We start from the raw sequence: 22274 nt of genomic DNA on the forward strand, positions 1-22274 counted from the left end.
AATTTTACCTTTACTATTTTTATATTTTATATTGTAGCTTTTATTACTATTTCTATTGTTTTATTACTTAACGAAAAAAGGGTGATATGTATAGTTCGTTTTAGCAACATTAAGCGTGTTACAAATTTATGGTTAGAATTTCAATTTCAAGGATGCGTTGTGTATCTTACAAACATTTTCTCAACCTTCTTATGATTTCAAGTCTGTTTGCTTATTATACACATAGTATACATTTACATACGTATATACAAGTATTATGCCACCAATACCAGCGACCATTAGTTTTATGATACTTTCATTACTACGTCAGATGAAATCATATTAATCCCTTAAAGCTAAATCGGTGACGTTACGTAACCTCAAAGTATAATAATATTTTCAAGGTAATATATGCAAATAAATTAAGTTGGGATAGAAAATTAAAATATTTGTATAGTCGTATATATTAGTAATCAAAATTATCGACCTTTAGTATATACTTCTCCTAAAGAGTTCCAGTAAACAGTAAATCAAGATTAAAAAGACATGATAAAAATAATTATATGCATAGAAATACGAAGGTGCATAAACATAAGCAGTTTGACTATTATCTTTTTTATATTATTATAATAAATTAATATAGCCCAAAGGTTAAATTTTCATACTGGTTCTCTTACGTTTGTTTACGTTATTATGTACCTATATATGGAAAATCTAAGTATACGAAAATATGCAGAATGCACATAACGTAGAAAAATACCTAAATTAAACCTAAATTAATACCTAAATTAATTAATAGACAAAACAAATGTTTACTTAGGTAAACTATGTAAAGAACGAAAGTGTCACAAAACTCTATTTACCGTATAAACCCTCTGTTATAGTACCAGGACTGCAACATATTCGACTAGAATGATACTTTTTAGTTGTTTTTTCGTTCGCTGAATCCAAAAATGAGGGTCTTTTTTCAAATAAACAAGACGCAAAAAATTTTGCTCAATCTGTTGATGTATGACGTCCTTATGAATTTTACCGACTCTTTTTTTTACAATTTAATATCCTTAACCTGTTTTATAGCATACTCTGTAGTGGATTAAATTTGGATTATCCTTTATTTTCTGAAATTTTTATGGCATTGGATGTGCCATAACTTTGCCGCTTACCGCTTACCGCTTACCGCTCGATATGAACATGATATTATGCAGATTTGTATAATTAATACTTAAGACCTCGGTCAACCAAATGTTTATAAAGTCGAATTTTCAAAATTGCTCATTGCCATGAAAAATGTCCTCATTTTCGGTTGTAGCATCCTAAAGTATCTCTCAGAGCACATATTCAGTATCAAAAATTTTGTAATCCGGATACTATACTTTATCAAAAATATGGATAATTTACAATGGATAATCACATGGATGGATAAACATCCGTAGTCTAATTATTATTGTCTGTATAATATAGTGACTATAAAAAATATTTGCACACTGTTGAATTTACTATATCATTTACTGATTAATAAGGTCCAAGTATATTATAATTGTCATATCGTTTGATAATATGTACTTTCGTATAACTACAACAATTTGATGCTAAAATAAATTGTTTAAAAAATGTTGGAAAATAAGAATATGAATATCTTTTCCAACCATTGTATATTTAATTGTACTCCGTTAGAAGTCGGTAGTTCTAGTGATCAAAGAAAAAGATAATGATCATGAATTATTAAATTTATTTGCATGTTTAGATTGGTTTTTCTATATCTGTTCACGTTATCATTAAAAAGAATGTCATTATAAGTATGATGCGAATGTATTAATCATACCTATGTATGTTTTACCTTATTGCAGAAGACCACGTGGCTTAATAATGTGCGAACAGTAATCGGTTGGAAATCAAAACCATCGGGACTCGACCAATCGAAAGGGAGGGAAGAAGGACAGAATCATTGGTGCTGTGTTAGACATGCGATTACAGACGTGAATTGTGGTCAGAACGAACGCAGCGACACTCGTGGAAAGAAACCCCAAACGTAGTTTATCGAACGATGACCACTTCTGCCCACTGTTCTCCATCCCGATCGTCGTTAAGCTGCTGTCAGGTCGAACACAACAGCCGCGATGACGTACACGGAGTGACAGTTGCCGCGAAAGACAGTTATTTCGTAGAAGATAAATACTCTTTCCCCAGAAAGCCCGAGGTGGACCTCGCTTTTTATGACGTCCGATATAGAGTAAAAGAATGGACCATTCGACAGTTAAGGCCCAGTAAGTTCATGTTATTTTTTCTATTTTATTGTGAAAAACTTAGTAGATTAGATAAAATGTCTAATACGAATAGACGTGTTTTGGACATTTTAAAATTGATGTGAATTCATACATATATAGAAAAATGAATTAGATTTTGAAAGTATGTATAAAGGGATCATTCAGTATTTTGGAGTTGTTTGACGCTATTTATTTCGTTTTATTATAAGAAACCTAATGCATAAGTTATGTACAGCCATGTATTCCGAGAAGCGAAACATTATTATTGTCAAATAAAAAAAAATCATAAGATAAAGAGATTAATTGCAATAGATAATTTGATAGATTCAATGAGTTAACGTAATTTTTTCTATTTTATTATAAACAATTTAATAGATTAGGTCAGTGGTTCTCAATCTGTACTCCTGAGGATACACCGAAGCATTTTTATGGGTACACTGCAGCCATTAATTACTTACTAAAATTATTATAATTTTACAAGATTTTCTAAATGTCTATGTCATTTTTTTCTATGTTTATCGATATATGTAATTTATACAAAATTTAATGCGTCCTCAAATATTTTATTTTATCCCGGTTGAGAACCACTACTCTAAAGCATTATTTTTCCTGCTATAAATTCTCCCCGAAAGAATACAAAGCCATGGACTTTAGGTAGGTTAGTTGAGGTACGTCAAGCGCGCATAGATCCCAGCATCATGGTGAAACTCCTTGACCGGATGTCGAGCACTTTGACGTCAACAAACCAGGTTTTGTTACATTTCATTAGAATTATATCATACAAAGAGCTTCATAATTCGAATATCGAAAGGAAATAAAATTCAGAATATGAAATATCTATATAAATCGAATCTCTTATCGTTTATTCAAGATCTAATGTTAGAATTCTAATATAATGTCTATTGTATTCAATCCGAATACAATGATTTGTGTTGCCTTTCATATAAAGTGAGAATAACAAACTTCTATTTTCTTCTACTGTTATGGTAACTTTATTGCAACGATGTCTTAATGTTCAGAATCATCCTTTATGAATATGGTAATATTAATAGATCTCTTTTTTCCCATTTATGTTTTTCTTTACTTCAGAGCGACAATAGCAACATTGATGGATATCATATTGCAGTATAGTATTATATTTATAAGATGTTAAACATTAAGAAATGATGTACATAAGCTTCCTCCGTTGTTCTTATGTCTAAATTCACATCTTTTGAATATCGCCCAACTTTTTTAATACCTTGTATGGTAATTATAATAACGATATTTTAATCTCTTCATGAATAAATTCGCTTTTCGATAGAATTATTATACATATATTAAAGGCGATCATATTTGTTTCTGAAAATGCAACGTACAAAAACTTTTATTTTATCGGTTATTTTTGGAATAGTTCACCTCGTAGGTTAGTGCTTGATAATAGCTTATCCGATTGGATCGCATTTCTCCGCTTTTTAGCGTAATAAATGTCGTCGTACTCTGAGAGAAAGCGATGTTGAAGTGGTCCTGAGAGTAGCAAAGAAAGTTTTGAGCGGAGAAAGTTAATGTTGGGCATTTTGGAAACATTTCGCCATTATTAGATGTTGGCAGAAAACGTTATAATCGATCGAAAAGGAAATTCAGGTGTCAAGAGGTCGCCACCATAGACGTCAGTACATGTGTAGGAAATTATGATTGATTACAATAATTTAAAATTAATTACAATAAACGTGTAGTTGACGTTCTATGCTTATAAATAAACATTTTTTATTGCGTAAGGATCTATGTCGAATGGGCCAAGAGTATGTATTTAGACAAGAACAGTGAATGTAAGAGTGAATATATGACATTACCTAATTCTAATTTGTTTTATTAAAAGTCGATCCAGGCTTTTAACCGCAAACATTTATCTATGTTCCAGATTTTAACTAATTTGAATCTTAATCGATTTTGACTATTTTATTATTCTATTCGATTGTTCATCTTTAACATTATTTCAATCTTTTTTTAAATGTTATATTTATATTTTTTTATGTTATATTTTTCTAGTTTTACCATTTACTACACGTGTTATACAAATCATTTACTAGAATTGTTATTCATAAAAATTCAAAGGAATAAGGAAGATTCATAGCATGCATAGTTAAATATAACCATAAATTCGTTTTTATTGCACACTACTCGATGGCATGCAGGCATGTATATACGTACATACATAATATATATAGTTTGCGACGCTTGAGATAATTTCTTGGATCGTCCATTGCTTGACAAAGGAAAAGATGCGTCATCACTGCTAGAGCAGAACAATTGACGGCTTGAAGTTGCTAATTTTTATCAAGTGATTTCTGTGTGCGACTAATACTTGACCTTAATATTCAATCATTGAACCAGTTCTATATAGATTTGCGTATTGAATTATTCCTATGTTGTATTGTCAGGATTAAATATTCTCTAAATATCGAAAATCACTATTGTAAAATTCGATATAATGAACTCCAGGACAACACCAACAAAAATAAAATAATAGTATTCTGCAAATCCGGCAAACTGAAGAGGAAAATGAAGCTAAAATATAATGAGAACGAATTAGAAGTATTAAAATACTACATCTACTGCATCTAGATGTTACTTTCACGTCCTTAGGGACATTCAATAAGGCCTGCAAACAGTTCCTAGCAAAAGTTAAATTGCTCTGTGGGAGTACTTTGGAAACCACTCATGAAGATAAAAATATACAACTGGAAAGCAAAAATGAAAATATTCAAACTAGACGGCGCAGAGAAAGGTGAAAACGTAAGAAATTGATATACACAAATGAAAAATATATTTAATAAAACGGGTTATAGTAAATTATACAACCCATCAGCAAAGAGGGAACTTATCAAACATCCTAAGGAAGATCAGGGGGAAATATATCCTAGAGGACAAACATAGTATCTTAAATTCTAGTTATAATCCGATGTACAAAAGTATCAAGGATTTGCAGGCATATAAATGTGAAGACTACATATATTCGATTTCAACTGCCAATAAACATAATAAGAAACATAGCGCAGCTCAGACTAGCTGGAAATGAAGAAGCTCATTTAAGTAACAAAAACGACATATTCAATAATTATGAACTTGAAACCAAAGAAAATATATACTGTACAAATGTTCAAGGATTCAGCGAGCAGATTGCATATTACAACGGAATACTCTGAGACACCGTGAATAACAAAAGAAAAGCGGAAACAATATATTATTTTAAACAAACAATGTTGAAAATAGAAGTCTTTTATTTAAACTATTACTTTTAAGGATGCTTAAAATATAAGAATAACAAATAAGAAAAATCTCTATAAACGACTATTATTATTATTTATTATTATTAAATTCGATGTAATATGCGGTTGATGTGGCATTAAATAATAGAAATAAGATAAAATAATACAGAATTAATGATAATAAATGTCTTAAATATTAGAATTCTTTATTATACGCTTGCCCGTACTAGGGATAATGAATTCGACTTCCGTTTGAAAATTGATAAATGCGAAACGACATAATATAGATGACAACAGCGCATGCATTTCATATGATGATGTTCAATATGTTCCGAGAAAAACCTGTTCAATAGGGTATTGTTTTTTTCTTTTTCTTTGTGTTTGCACATCTCATCAATATGAATGCCTGCGATGAACACTGTATTTACGCGTGTTTTTACTAATTTTATGATTTATGTATGCATATAAATAACAAAATATATAATGAAAAAACATTAGATTGTATAATATAATATGCAATATACATATATAATATGTAGTAAAAATATATTTAGTATAGTAAACTATAGTAGTTATTATAGCAATAATTATTAGCATACATAGCATAAATATATAGGCTTTATATTAATGTGAACTTTTTATTTATAAACAATTTATAATTTAAATCTTCAAATATTCGTTCGTTTTAATCGACTGAAATTTCGTTAATAAATGAAACTGCAGGAACGTTTATTTTGAAATTGATGTAAGCCGTTTTTCTGTAATCTGTACTCTGACCAAACAGTCGACGTACCTAATCAAAAGCGAATGATAGCGAATATAATTCTAATCTCTATCCAACATAATATTGCTTGTACGGATGTGAACAACTTGTTTAAATGCGATTAGGTAGTATACTCGTAAATAATTATTATATTTATTAATTTATTATTATCATTAAATTAAATTGTTATAATTAAATGTATGTATTATTACGTTTAAAGCATTATTAAATTAATAATAGCTTTATATTTATATCGGGTCGTATCGAAGTGTAAATTTAAAATTCAAGAAAGTATTACGTATTCTTGTTATCTTGCTTTCTTATCTCAATGGATAACTTCGCGTTAACGTTAGAATCTGATAATGATACAGGTATATTTACTGCAGTCCAATATAATAATATTATGTTAATTTCAATTTATTTAGTTACATTCTATTTATCTTCAAATATCAAACATAAATTTTAAATAATCAAAATTTATTTAATTCTACAATTCTCTAATTTTGAAAATAGAGTAAGCTCACTTATGACCCTGAAAAGAGGTATTAGGCTAGGTAATTCTCAAAAAAACTATTTGTGCAATGAATTCACATCTATTTAAACATCTAGAGACATGGACGAATTAAGTATACCTTATTAGGATTTTTCAGTTGATGGAAACGTAAACACTTCAATATTTCAAAACAAAAAAAGACAGATTTATACCACTTTCAAAATAAACCATCGATATTATAACTATACCTATATATACGGAATCAGTCAGTAATAATGTCCACCTGAAAAAATTCGTTTATCTATTGACTTCATCAAAAAATGATTGAAATAAGATTTATTGCCTTCGAAAGACCTGATCAGGTGAATATAGTTTTGATGTAGTTAATAAGTAATGAGTTAGCTCAGGTGGTGATTCTTACTGTCTCACCCTGTATATACGACTATAATATATTATAATAATATATATCATAGAAATATATACTATATACTAGATATATATACTATATATACTAGAAATATATATATAATACAGTAACTTTATACTTATACTTTAATACCATGTTGTTATTACAAGTTACAATTATTTACATTACTAAAGAAGCAAATATGTACATACTTGTCCTGGACAAAAATGCACTCTGTTATGGAAATGTACTACTTAGTGCAAAGTCATCGATTGTTTCTGTCGTTAATTTCATTTTCATTATTGTCTTCTTTTGTCCTTCGTTTCGACGTGGCATTTATATTTGTTTATACGGATAAATATTCCACGTAGATAAATACAAGAACAAAATTTTTCTCATGAATTAATGCAACGCAAATTAAATGACATAGAAAGTTCCATCTTAAATGTTATGCATTAATAGAGTCTACTATAAGATCATTTTATAAATTTGATAGATTAATATAATTCATAAAAGACTAATTAATATTGCATTTTAACCAATTTTGACAAAAAATTGGTACGATGAATTAAACAGGATTAAAATATGACAAATTTGAGTATATTGATTAGCGAAGAATCGTTTTCTGCATCACTGAACCATGTCGTTGATTACTATGGTTTCTCAGAATGTGCGAACCAATTTTTTTGTGAAGTTGGAGTCTCTTAAAAGAGAAAATATTTTTCAAGGAGAAATTCTATTAAAAATATTGGCACAAAAAGACCGTGTTAAATAATTTAAGTACGATTGCTTCTATTAATAAAGCGAGGATTAATGAGAGGAAATGCTTCGAATAGATATTATAGATAAATAATCTGAGGATAAATCGTAATATCAGTTCATTGGTGTCTCCGTGTTTAAGTTCGTTAATATTTTTTCGTTCATTGACTCTTCTTTGGCAAAAATTTAAGAAATTTATTTAGTAGAACTAATTTGAATCTTTCTAAAATAAAACAATTTAAGATTTATTATTTGTTGCTAAGAATTGAAAATTGCACAATTGCTATAATACAACTATTTAAATTCAAGGATAGTATAGAGATATCTGTTTTTCATGTATGTTTAAGAAAATTAATCATATTTTAAGAAACAAAGATTAAGGAATATAAAGAATAGAAACAATTTTTCCATTTTCTTATTGAAAAAATCCTATTAATCATCGTTATGATTATTAATTTGTGACCTATCTTTAAAGCAGAATGCAACAAAATTCTACTTTGAAAATAGAGATTATAGAATATAGGCAATATAACGTAGAGAATAAAGAAAAATGTTCTTTTTCCTTAGTATAGAATGCGAAGAAATTTTATCTTACAAATAGAGATTAGGAAATATAGAAAACATAATTATAGGGAATAAAACTAGTTTTTCCTTTCTCTTATAGCAGGAAGCAAAGAAATTCTACTTTAACAAATACAGACTACATGTACAATGTAGTCAGTATAGTATAGAGAGTGAAAACAATTTTTCCTTTCCTAATTGCAGAATCCAAAGAAATTCTTCATGGTATCAGTGGGGAATTCAAAGCTGGCGAACTAGTCGCCATAATGGGGCCTTCTGGGGCCGGGAAGTCGACTTTGTTAAACGTCTTAGCCGGCTATACGTAAGTATTTATTAGCCTAAGCCAAGGACGCTAAGAACATGATTTAGCGGCTTCTAGTTATCGGTACACTTGAACGTGAACGTACTGCGTATATACTGTTCTTTACTACATTAATATTCGTATCACGAGTTTCAATATTCATGCACATTGCTTTTTATGCCTTAACGATTATTGAATTTTCGCATGCGAAAAAGATTTTTAATGTTCCAAAAAGATATTTAATTTTATTATTATTATTATTTATTTATCTTATTTAATTTCAGTTTCATCAGTCTAGAGATAAATTTCGCTTACAATTTTTTTCATTCATTCTTCCATACTTATAATATCTGCCTTATTATCGTTCCTTAGTTAACTAATTACTTCCTTACTTAACCAAGAGGATGTTTCATATACAATTGAAATCATGCATACCAGTCAGAATCTTCTCACATTCTGTCCAAACTCGAAATATTTTTTAAAGTTAGAAAATTGGGTCGAAACTGACTGAAAGAACGCAGCAAGATCAAAAAGATCGTTATCTCTTATACTATAAGGAATCTATTAATGAAACATATTGTATATTATATTATTATTATATTATTATTTATCTATTGATAAAATATATTATATTAAATTATCATAATATGATAATGAAGTACAATTACAATTTAACTCACATATTGCATTCTCTTTTTAGATGATTCATTCATTCGAACACGAATCCACTATATATCATAGCACACGTAGTTACTCATGGAGGTATTTAAACACCTGTTACAAAAACTTATGTATTATGTGTTGCATTGAATTCTCTTTTTTTTTTAAGTTATGATTCAGATATTTAAACTAACGCATCTAGACGACATAAGTATATAAAAAGGAGTAAATATTTACAAAAAAGGAGGCACCTCTGTTTTTGCTGATTTTGAAATGTGTTGTAAAGCTCAATATTTTAAATAACTTTCCTATATATCTAACCTATACATATAATCGGCCGTCGGCATTAGTTTTCCAGCTATACGCAAAAATATCCCTCTGGTAGGTTTCAGTTTTCAAGCTGAATTGGGTTAGTATGGTTACTGGCTGCAACAGCAGCAATGTTTTGTTATGTCTACCCTTTCGTCTCGTTGGACAGACCATATTAACATTAACCCGGTCTCCGCGCCGTGAGGTAACCGGCCAGCACTGTTATATATTCATTATATGTTATATATTCATATTATATATTCATGTTTATATAAACAAGTCTCGACACTAATATGTTGAAAGCATAGAAGAAATCATCCGAAAATTAAGTCGTGAAAAATCAACATGGAAGAGTAGAAAGGTCTCGTTACGCATGCGCAACATGCTATAAATGCTAAGACGAGAAACACTCTACTCATCTTTGTTTGTCTTACAGAACGTGAACTTTGTTATCTTCCTTGTTGGCTTTTTCATGACCCATTTTTCAGATGATTTTCCATAGCGAGTATCGAGACCTCTTTATATGACTAAGTGCGGCGAGATATTTTTGTGTGCAATTCAAAAATCAAGGTTGGCTGCTGGTTATATGTATAGAAAAAAGTTGTTCAAAATGTTGAACTCTACAATATATTTCAAAATCGAAATCGAAGATGACCTTTTTAGTGAATATTTATCCCAAAAAATACAAAATATACATTAACTAATTGTAAGTAAAGCATATGTTTTTAGAAATCATTCTGTCAGCATATTTCTCTGTAGAAGTACTGACATATTTAAAGATGTCAATAATAGTGAGAATTACATTATGATTTCCGCGAGTAATTGCTAATACGTTTCTCTAGAATCTGATTCTACTAGAATAAATACTAGGAAGTTGCAATTATATGTTAAATTGTACTGTGTATAATGTCATGAACTATACGTGACGATCATTGAAATCGACGATGACTATCTTAATTAATTTCTGGAACAGGAGGAAGTATCGCCTTAGAAATTTTCTTTCCAGAAAGCCGTTCGTATTAATGATTATTATATAATGCATTAAGGATAATTAATGAGTCATGGATAATTACAAATAGATTGAGCTAATATAGAATCAAATAGAAAAGGAAATTGAAAAATTGATTTGGATAAGGAATTAATAATAAAAGTGAAATAATAACAGATAAAAAATCAATGAACTAGCTAATCATAAAATCAAGTAACATAATTTATAGATTAATCATTGTTTTTATTATTAATTAAGATTAATCTAAAGAAAATAATCTAAACTAAAATTAATCTAAAACAAATCTTAAAATTAAAACTTATTAATTACCTATTAAGAAAATATTTATTTTAAGAATAATTAATAGTAATAGAAATAGATTTGCGTTTTCTTTATTCAGTCTATCAATTACTATAAATGTGTAAATTTACCATTCCTTTTTCTTTAGATGTTTTAAATAAACATTTATCCCGAGGAAAGTATCGATCGTTTATGTATCTCATAAACATAATGGAAAATTAAATAAAAGGTAGTTTTCAACGGGAAAACGGGATTTTTCAGTATATATTTTGAAATATTAACATTTTCACATAAAAAAGAAACATGGTCTAAAGAACAGTAAATATTATCTGAATGCAGTTAGATTGCGCAACACGTGATCCGGAATGAGATTAAATGTTAGTCGATTCAATAATTTATTATACGGAGAAAATCTTGGCAATGAGCTGAAAACGATTATTGAATATTTTACACATGAATGCAATACTATGAGCTTTTTTACCAAAATTAATATTTGAATTTATAATTAAATAAATATCAATTTTATTCAGTTTATAAATTTTTATTTATTATATATTTCAAGAATATTGATCATACTAAAATATTCAATACTATTCTAGGATATTCTCTTAAAAATTAAATAACCATATATAATTAAATAATTATATTATCATAAAATTTAAATAATCTTAACAATGCGATTGAATTAATTAGGAACAAAACGGTGTTTCAGAGTGAAAGGCGTTCGGGGAAAGATTCTAGTGAATGGAAAAGTTAGGGTTCCGTACAGTGAGAGATGGAAGAGAACATCATGCTACATACAACAGGAATCCTTAATGAGAACAAGAATCACCGTGGGAGAAGCCATGACATTAGCTGCACACTTAAAACTTGGCTACAGTATAAATTCAGCCTATAAACACACTCAAGTTTGTAACCTGCTATACAATTCTAAACTACATATTTAAAATCAATTTCAAATGTTCTCCATTATTTAACAACAAAACAATTTATTTGAAAATTGTATAATAGAAAAATGTAAAAATCCTACAAAATTATGAATAATTAAAAACACATCATAAAGTCTTACAATTGCTACAAGCATTTCTTTATCACAGAAATTTTTTAAATTACATTTTTTAATAAAAATTTCTAATTTAACAATGTAAAAGTCTACAAAATACTGATATTGTTTCACATTATTAAAGCTTTAAAAATCTCAAAAAATTTTCAAGTAGTTGAAAAAATTAATGATATAAAAATATCTAATTTAATATTAAATTCAATTTATGCAATGTGGATTAATATGACAATAATACATTTAATAAAGGGTAATGTATTTTTTGTTATCAGGTTTTGGAACTCTTAGAAATGTTAGGATTGAGCCATTGCTATGACACCCTTTGTGGAAAGTTGTCCGGCGGACAAAAAAAGCGACTTGACGTCGCTCTGGAGCTTTTAAGTAATCCTTCAGTATTATTCCTCGACGAACCAACAACCGGTAATTACGAAATACTCCTGTACGAACACTAAACACTAGACGTTGCGTTTAAGATGTTTTTCGAATTTTGCTTTTTACGTAATGCTATCAAGATTATGATTATAGATATGAAAGAAGGATGGTGCTATTAAGAAATAAATTGGAACTAGACACATATAAATTTATTTTACAATTTCTTAATTCTACATCATCGTGTATTACAAGAATTTCGAAAAACTTTTAATATTAATTGCATAAAAATTTCTAATTTAAAATTACAGAAGTTTACAAAATATAATATTAAGAACAATATTGTTTAATCGAAGTTTCTTTATGTAACCAAACATCTTTGTCTATCAATAGCTTTTTAATGGATCTTTAACTATAGATTCGAATTTGCGTTGTTTTAATGGATTTAATATCAGTCGCACATGGCAAATTTACGATAGAAAAAAACCGGTAACGACGAACGTGTTTGTCTGAGACAACACTGATAGTCAATTGCTACTAGTTGAATCCATTATAGGTCGTATCATAGAATGCTTGGAACGTTTCATCCTACAAGGTCTTTACTGGTGGGATACAGACGCTTTGCAATAACAAATACAATTTACTATACACGATTCTCATCCATCATTCTATTCTAATTCTACATAAATATTGATATATCAATTGTTAGTTTTAAGATAATTCTAATAAAGAAATATAGATTAAAAAGTTGAGTAACTTTAATTATAGAAAGTATAAGTAAACTAATAATTTGTATATGTATATTGTGCAATAGTATGATGGATCCTTTATGTTATGGATACAAAATATAAAAATCTCCTATCGGAGTAGGCGGTGCAGCATTTTGTAATGACTAATTTCAGTTTAGTTGCATCACTGCCGCTGATGCATGTTACAAAGCACAACAGCATTTCCGGGTATCGCCAGTTCATGTATCTTAGAAACATGTAAAAATTATTTTTATAATTTAGCGATATCTTGACAACATATTCGTGACATACTAATTTTTATTCAACATAATTATTTAGACATTATGATAATAATCCATAATATACGTAACTAGATTTCGGATTTATGCACTATGCATATAAATATATAAAAATACACAGAATGTGTATACGAAAATATATTCGTTATAGTTATATACAATGGGTGGAACAAATCTCTATGTAAATTCTATTTTTTTTTAGTTATGACCATAAAAACACAAAACTGCATAAATATCCGCAACGAAGCAAGATAATTTGAAACCTCAAATTATCTTCAAGTCCTAGAGTTTTAATACTGAATTATGAAAGAAGACAGATACGTAACATGTTTCAGGAATCATTAAGTTCTTAATACTTATATCTTCAGCATTTCAATTAGTTTTACAATTTTTATCAGTAGACAATGCACATGTTTATGTTATATATAATATAAATATTATATATTATTTATTAATTTATGGGTGTATCCAAAGTACTGTATTTCCTAAGTTGTACTCACAAAGATATATTATTTATTTATTATTGCTTAGTCCGTGCCTTTCGGTTTTGGACGAACTTTCGGTTTTACATCTCTTATGTTTATTTCTCTTCTTATATGTCTACCTCCCCTCTTTTCCACTCTATTATATTGCACTCCCTTAATTATTCTATCTCTAAAAACTAAAACTAGAAACTACAAATTAGCAACTAATGACTAAAAACTATTGCAACTTTGGTCTGTAGCCTCCTTGCTGTGCATCCTTCCTGTCGTTTCCCCTTCTCTTCTCTATTATTGCCTTCAGTTCTATTAAACCTTCTCCAGTCTCATTTAGCGTTTTTCCTATGTCCTTTGGTCCTCCCGTTATTTCACATTCTTCTGTTACATGTCTCAGGTCTTCTTCTTTCCTTTTACATAGTCTGCATCTTTTTTCTCCCTCTTCTTTCCAGTATTCCCTTGCTTTGGTCTCGTTTGCACATCTGAATTTTGCCAGTATTCTGTCCTTCCACTTCATCCTCCCTTCTAAGTACTTTGGTAATTTTTCTTTGGCTATATTTCTGCGGTATATATTATATTTGGATTCCCTTATCCTTTTCCCCCTCTCTTCTGCTCCTCTCTTTCTTTTTTCTTCTATAATTTGGTCTGCTGTCATCCTTTCTTGCTCCTCTCCTCCTTCTATCTGCTAGTCCCTTCTTTCTCTTTCTTGCTCTTTTCTCTTCATGGGCATTTCCCCAGTTTCTCTCTCTTTCCTTTATACACTCCTTTACTAATTCCTTTTTTGATTCTAGGGCTTTCTCTTCATACCTTGCTGCTCTTTTTAATGCTTTTTCTTTTATTTCTATTATCTTGCATTCTTCTATCAATATATAATTTGGTGTTGTCATATCTCAGCCTAATATCCATTTCGCATATCTCCTTTGTATTCTATCCAGTCTTTCTTCCATGTTCCAGCCCCATACCTCTGCTCCAAACAGCACCACACTCTCTACCAGTGCTCCAAACATCTTCATTCTCCTTTTGTAGTCCTGTTTGAATATTCTTTCTCCCACGCTCCATGTTTTCTTCATTGCTATTGTTCTCTCTTTATCCTGTCCTTTATCCTTATTGCTCTCTTTTTCCTGTCTTGTATGTGCTTCTCATCATTGCCGTTTTTCTGTAGTATATACCCTAGGTATCTTATCTAGTCCACCTCTTCTAATTCTTGCTCTCCCCATTTCCATTTTCTCACAAAGATATAAAATTGCACAAACGTTAGCAGTCTACTTATAACATAAAAATTATTTAAAGATTTTATGCAAATAATCCTTAAATTTTTAAAAATCTTGAAGTTCTAAAAAAAATTCAAAAGTTTTTTTTGTAATTTTAGGTTTGGATTCGTCTTCGTGCAGCCAGTGCGTCGCATTGCTGAAGCGTCTTGCTAAAATAGAAAGGCGTACGATAATATGCACGATACACCAACCAAGTGCGTTGCTCTTAGAGATGTTTGATGCCATTTACGCGGTTGCCGGTGGATATTGCATATATAGGGGGTCGGTTAAATCTTTGTTGCCTCATATGTCCTCGATCGGTATTGATTGCCCGCCTTACCACAACCCAGCTGACTTTCGTACGTACAGCGGCATTCCTTTCGGGTTATTTTCATGTTTACAGTCGAACCACACTGTATGAAATGTGCACTCTGTTCAAGGTCATCAAAGAAAAATCTATCACTACATTATGAAACTACATATATCAAAAGATGGCATTATGAATCTCTTTTTTTATTAATTATTGATGTTATTATCGTATTTATTTCTCTTTTTACAATTTTGATATTTTATTATTTATTTTATTTTTCACCTTTTTAAATAATATTTATCTGTTATTTCTGTAATATTTCTAATATTTTACATAATGAATTCTGATAATGTATGTACTGAGAATCCTATTGGCCTTGAATAGACGTTATTCATTCACAATTTTGCGATGATAATAAAATTATAATACAATTGTGCATACGTTTATTGTTACAGTTTTAGAAGTAGCGATTGGAGATTACGGTGTTACTGTGGACAAATTAGCAGCTGCTGTGGAAACACTGTCTAAAGATGACAATAAGGCCGTTACTTACGCGATGAAATCACAGTTAGAAGGTAATTGTAACATTTCCTTACTCACCTATATCTTTTTATATTCTCATATTTTCCACTTACTATAACTGTACATATCTATGAAGTTTCTTCTACTATAACTGTACATATGTATGAAAGTTAACTCACTCAGAGCAAACATTGGATTAACACAATATTGTGTTTAAGTACTTTTTAGTCAATTTACATTACATATCTAATTCTTTTTTTTTTTACATTGTGGCTATGAAAGGGAATTCTAAAAATTCGTGTGATAGTTTTTCGTCGATATATATTTCTTCCAAGAAACCTAGATTCTATAATAGTATGGAATTATTTAAATATTTATAACATTAGAATCACAAGAAATTGAATTATAATATTTATAATATTATGATAAACTACGTATTGTTTGGTCCTTAATCAATGTCCATTCGTGACCCCATAATTCGTTCAATTTTACAGCCCCGCCGATTTATTACGTTATTACTTCATTTTGTTAACATAGAAAGCGCAAATGAACCACCAACACCTGCAGGATTCATCGCACAATGTTACCTACTTTATAAGAGACAATTACTTTGCCTCAAAAGAGACTACACATTATTGGTAGTACGATTGTTGTGTCACCTGTTAATTGGAATAATCTTCGGCTATCTGTACATGGGAAGCGGTTACAGAGCGAACGGTGTCCTTGCTAATTACGTTTACCTGTACGGTTCGTTACTACTACTCGTTTACACGGGTAAAATGGCCGTCACACTTGCCTGTGAGTATTCACTACATTGAATTATTATTTTCAACTTTTATTATTATTAAAATCTTAAATTTGACAGAAAAGCTTTAAGTGTTTCATTCTTTTTACTGAAATAAAGCCTGGGTTTCAGTCCTAAAGTCAAATTTCTTCAGTTGTGCATAAACATATGAATTTGCATATGAACATTTTACTTACAAAATTTATATTAAGCAAGTATATGATACACTAAAATGTATACATATATATATATATATATAACACAATAGTGGGATTAAGAACTAGGAAACTTTCTCCCCTAAACTACCTACCAATCTCTTTCTCAAGAGCCGTTTCTCTGTATTTCTTTTTTTAAAATCAATGATCAATAGCTATACTAATTTGTATATATTAAGTACTTTGTTTCTTTCCTTTTTCTCAAAGTACCTGTAATTTCATTTCCATATATATAACAGGTTTTTTTAATTTTCCCTTTGCATATTTAACGGTTAGGCGATATACTTTATGAACGCCGACGTCGTGAAAAATTTAACACTAATCGTTTTTCTCTTGGAAGATTAGTATAGTATGTATAACCGAACTTTATAAAATTGGAACTTCACCTTTCTTATTAACTGAAATATTTAGAGGAACCAAATTCTGAAATTACTCAATTTTTTCCTAATATTAACTATGACCTTTTGGAGAATTTAAAAATTATATTTAACTCAGCTATTTATTAAGAATTATCTATTAACATTTCAGTTATGAACGAGAGAGTATAATTTAATTATTGTTAAATATATTATTAGATTACTAGATAATATAATAATATTAACCCTTTGCACTCCTATGTCGAATGTGACTCGACATTAGTTTTTATCTCAGGAGCTCCTTTGCCGAGTCCCACTCGACATTCTTTCAGTCCTACCTGTTTTTTGTGAAACGTGCGAAAGAAAAGTAAGATTGCATCCTGGAAATTGTTTCAAGATATATCATACACTTAAAAATTACAAAATACAACAATAGTGTAAATAAAACTGCTATTAAGTGAATTTGTTTCTTCCTTTATTTATTTAAACTGTCTTATTTTTTAGTTAAAGTAAATTTCAAATAAAACACTTAAAAGCGTTGGGAGCTGCTGGTAACGAAATTGAAATAAAATTCGGAGTGCAAAGGGTTAAATAATTATTAAAAAGGAGTTACATAGTAACGAAGAAGAAGGAATAGCGCAGTTCAGTTTTCACGGTTTGATCCTTCCTTTACATTGCTATAATTTCGCGCCATCAATGGTGGGAAATGTAGGTCAAGGAAGCATGGTGTATGATCATATCTTAGGCTAAGTCGCAAGTCGTAATGCATAGGAGAGTTAACAGTATCTCTAGTGGCCATTCACTCCCATCGGCTATATGTATCTTTTTTACTTGTTGAAGTTACCCGGTCGTGTCGACACTCCTGTTTTACCAACATATACTTTATCTTCTTGCATATTTGAATTGTAGCCATAAATGGTTGCCATTGCCCTAGTCTAATCAATTTATATGCTTCCTTCTTCTTCGTTTATTTTTTCTTTGCCTTTTTTTTTTAGAAAGCGTTTCAAGGTAGATTCGATCTAAACTACAATATCTGAAAGTGAAAATAATCTCTATAACGGTAAAAAAAATATCCAAAAACGATGCAATAAAAGCATCAAAATAAATTGCTCTCTGATTTGAATTTTGAAGTTCAAAGATTATTTTGTTTCAATCTTGATTAGAGACTAATTCAATTTAGGATAATCATAACAAGTATCATACATAAAATATAACATCATAACATGTACATAATGTACAAAATTACACAAACTAGAATACTCGTTATAATATCTAGGATGTGAAACAAATTTTTGCATAGATCCAATTTTTTTAATTGCGTTTGTAAAAAATATAATCAAAGTAATTATAATTTCAATTTGTATTTAAGACTTGCATATATGTACTCAAAATATGATGTGAATTTATAGTGTTTGAATTACTTTTAGTTCCACAAGAAATGCGGATACTCAGCAGGGAACACTTTAATCGGTGGTATGGGCTAGCACCGTACTATATCAGTCTACTGCTCGTCGAAATACCGTTTCAAGCAGCTTGTGCAGCGACCTATTTGACTGTGAGTTACTGGTTAACAGGACAACCCATAGAAACTCCTCGTATAATTTCTTTCATGGTTGTCAGCATAGCCGCTAGTTTAACAGCTCAAGCATGGGGTTTTTTTATTGGCGCGACCACGCCAGTGAAGGTGTGTATTATTATAATGTCATATGAAATATTTTAATAATATGACAATAGCCATATAAGATGTTCTAAAATATTTAATTGATTTTGCTAATATTTTTGTCTTTTGTTTGGAACTACATTACACATAAATAATTCATGAGGAATAAAAGGCTCTCTGTTTCTTATGCAGTATATGGACGTTATGCGAACATAGATGCGCAAGATCTAGACTATCGATTTTTCAAAGCTTGTTAAAATGTAGTTCCTAAAATTTACGATGTATTGAGTTTGATTAATTCGTTACGCAGTATTAATCTTTACAATAATATCTTGAAATATTTAAGAGTGCTATTGTTGGATAAATATTAAGAGAAAAGGAAATCTTTATTGATAGCTTATGCATCGTTTTATTATGCAAATTTCTCAATAATTCTGAAAACCAAAGTAAAAGATATAAGAGGTATTCTTTTTAAAAAGAGGATTTTAATATTCAATCTTTTTCTGTTCCTAGATCGCGGTATTCGCAGGACCCATAATTGCAGTGTTGTTTTCCGTATTCGGGTTCTGTATTCGATACATGGATACGCCACAGATGTTCCGATGGATGTTTCATATATCATACTTTCGTGCTAGTTTCCACAGCCTGTTACACACTGTTTACGGTTTCGATCGGATGGACTTGAAATGTGACGACTTCTATTGTCATTATAAAAAGCCAACACAATTCCTTAAAGAAATGGAGATAGTCAACATAAGCGTCGCGAACAATCTCATTTTAATTATTGGTATCGGCGTCTTAATGCATTTATTAACTGCCAGTGCTCTCTGGTGCAAGCTTAACAGAAGATAAGAACTACTTATTTTTTATCTTTGATAATTCAATATCGTTATCAGCCAATTATATGCGATCTTCTTTACCATAGAAGATAGCGCTGAAAGACTTCCTCCAGGATCTTGTAGGAACGGATCGAAAAACGTTGAATTTTTTGTACCAAGAACTATAGAAATTATCTATTAAATGTTTATAAAGTAAATTCTTTTGCACTGTACTTATGAATTGTAGAAAAATTTTGTTGATATCTTAACTTTTGAAAACGTGTAAAAATTATGGATTAATTGTCGATGGCAATGTATGAACTTAATCGTACTATTAGCAAGTAGAGTTTCTGAATATAGATGTATCGCTACACGTTATTCAATAATTATCACATTACACCGTGATTGCCGGGATTATTACCTTATTGTACGTCTTTTTTATCGGATCTCTTATATCAGAGACTTTCGTAGGAAATGAGTCACGGAAGCTTTAAAATGTACTGTAGTCTCGAATACCTTTAAGAGTTACATAAATGTAATGTAGGATGCACATAATAGCTAAGAAAAAATTATATTTTTTTATCACGTTTTCATATATTACAATGTTATTGATAGTTTAATGGTATTGATAATTAGATTGCAGATTTTTATGTGTTCATACAGAACTTAAAGATGCAAAATATATACATAATATACAAAATACATAAATATGTAAAATAAAGTACTCATCGTAATCTTCAGTAGATGAAATAAATTATATTAGATTCTATTTCTTGTATTCATAAAAGTATAAATTTGCATAAAAACTTGAGATCTATTGATGATAGTATATTAAATCATTCAATATACTACTTATATGCTACGATTAAAAATAAAATCGACGGTCTATGTTAGGTGTAATTATTGCACTGTTTACGATACGATTAATTTGAAAAATTAATCGAGAATCAAGCAAGTTATCAATTTGAAACATTGAAAGTGATATTGGAACAAATTAAGCACTTGGTTATACTAAAAGTATATGACATTATAGAAATTATAATATTAAGATCAGGGCATTGTTTATATCATTTTCCAGTCAGTAGGCGATGGTTTCGAAAAATTATCGTGTGCTTATTTTGCTTATAGCAGACTAGAAAAATTGTTGGATTAATTCCTCAGAAAACGTCACGTCTTTTTTTCTATTTTTATTATAACAGATCTAACTATTCTCTGTGATATATTTGTTAGACATTTCCATAATTTTACATAAATAGCAGTGTGTAAATGTAATTTTATGTAAATTAAAAATCTAGAATTAATTCGTAAGAATGAACCGTGACAATTTTAGATGTTTATTGAAAAATATATTCCTATTACAAAATATTTGATCTGTATCAATATTGAAATCGGAAGTTTCAATTATATTTTTCACTATTTCAACACTCCTATACTGTATTTATTATTTGTATAAATATCTTTACTTGCGGAAGGATAAGTTATTAATTTATATATGATATTATACAATAAGAAATAAAACTGTTTATGAATAGGTTCTGTCTATTATTCATTAACTTCTACAACAATACTTATCTTACTTATTTACAATTACATTACAACAAAAAAATGTCTGAACTTTTCCTCATAGCAAGTGGAGCTAAACAGAATTAAATAAAATGTTACAATCGAAATCTACATTTTTTTTATATTAAAAAGAAGAACTAATAGTGATGTAGAAAGAAAAAGGGCTATTTTATATATTTAGTTTTTATTTTACGTTGTGTATCCAATCTGTTTCTATACTCGGATACATTATTTTTTTTTTCTTGCATTAATATCATATACAGATAAAACACTAATACATTTCCCCTAATCTATCTTAATTGATATCATAAAGTGATCAGGGGAAAAGTGATGATTTCCTTTCGCATAAATTACGTAAGTTTAAGATAAAACTATAGCTCGTCTCACGCGCGCGAACGCACATATCTTTGTTTTCAGAGTTAAATGAAATCTCTACAGGAAACGAATTTCAAGAGATCATATGAATACCAACAACTCCATAACAAATTTCTTCTACAAATATACATACAGATATATCTTATGATTACTGTTGTGTGTAGTGTTCACTATATTAAGAACATGATACAATCAAACAAAATATACAAGAAAAACATGAAAAAAACATACCGTCATAAAAAACCATACTAAAACGATGCAAGAGTATCGATAGCATGCTTTTAACGTGAATAAAAAATAAGAATAGATTTTCATGGCGATAATACACTCTTCCGTGTTATAAATGTTTATTGAACAATCTTATAATGAACACACACAATGAAGTACTGTGATTTATTAATGATACTCTTCTAAAACAAAAAAGATAATTAACATGACTTGCCACGTTAAAGGGATCA

At 29.4% G+C, this 22274-nt stretch overlaps 1 protein-coding gene and 1 long non-coding RNA gene across 3 annotated transcripts in view; both read left to right on the top strand.

The window, feature by feature from the left end:
- LOC138181635 (ATP-binding cassette sub-family G member 1) overlaps positions 1 to 22070 on the top strand; it is a 35600-nt gene extending 13530 nt beyond the window's left edge. Inside the window, exons 2-10 of one of the 2 annotated variants that reach the window (XM_069116651.1) lie at positions 1827 to 2243; positions 8678 to 8795; positions 11744 to 11939; positions 12364 to 12511; positions 15333 to 15572; positions 15979 to 16098; positions 16583 to 16843; positions 18828 to 19084; positions 19574 to 22070. In XM_069116651.1, coding sequence (XP_068972752.1) covers positions 2024 to 2243; positions 8678 to 8795; positions 11744 to 11939; positions 12364 to 12511; positions 15333 to 15572; positions 15979 to 16098; positions 16583 to 16843; positions 18828 to 19084; positions 19574 to 19912 — 1899 coding nt within the window. In that variant the 5' untranslated portion in view covers positions 1827 to 2023 and the 3' untranslated portion in view covers positions 19913 to 22070. The remainder of the gene's footprint in view (positions 1 to 1826; positions 2244 to 8677; positions 8796 to 11743; positions 11940 to 12363; positions 12512 to 15332; positions 15573 to 15978; positions 16099 to 16582; positions 16844 to 18827; positions 19085 to 19573) is intronic. The other variant, XM_069116660.1, reaches the window with a different exon arrangement.
- LOC138181660 (uncharacterized) lies at positions 3032 to 5452 on the top strand. The gene is made up of 2 exons (XR_011173561.1): positions 3032 to 5018; positions 5092 to 5452. It is a non-coding gene; the product is annotated as an uncharacterized LOC138181660 (long non-coding RNA).
- Positions 22071 to 22274: the final 204 nt, after the last annotated feature.

This window comes from Bombus flavifrons, chromosome 1, assembly GCF_040668555.2.
Source record: "Bombus flavifrons isolate JBK064 chromosome 1, iyBomFlav1_principal, whole genome shotgun sequence".
Classification (NCBI taxonomy): Eukaryota; Metazoa; Arthropoda; class Insecta; order Hymenoptera; family Apidae; genus Bombus; species Bombus flavifrons.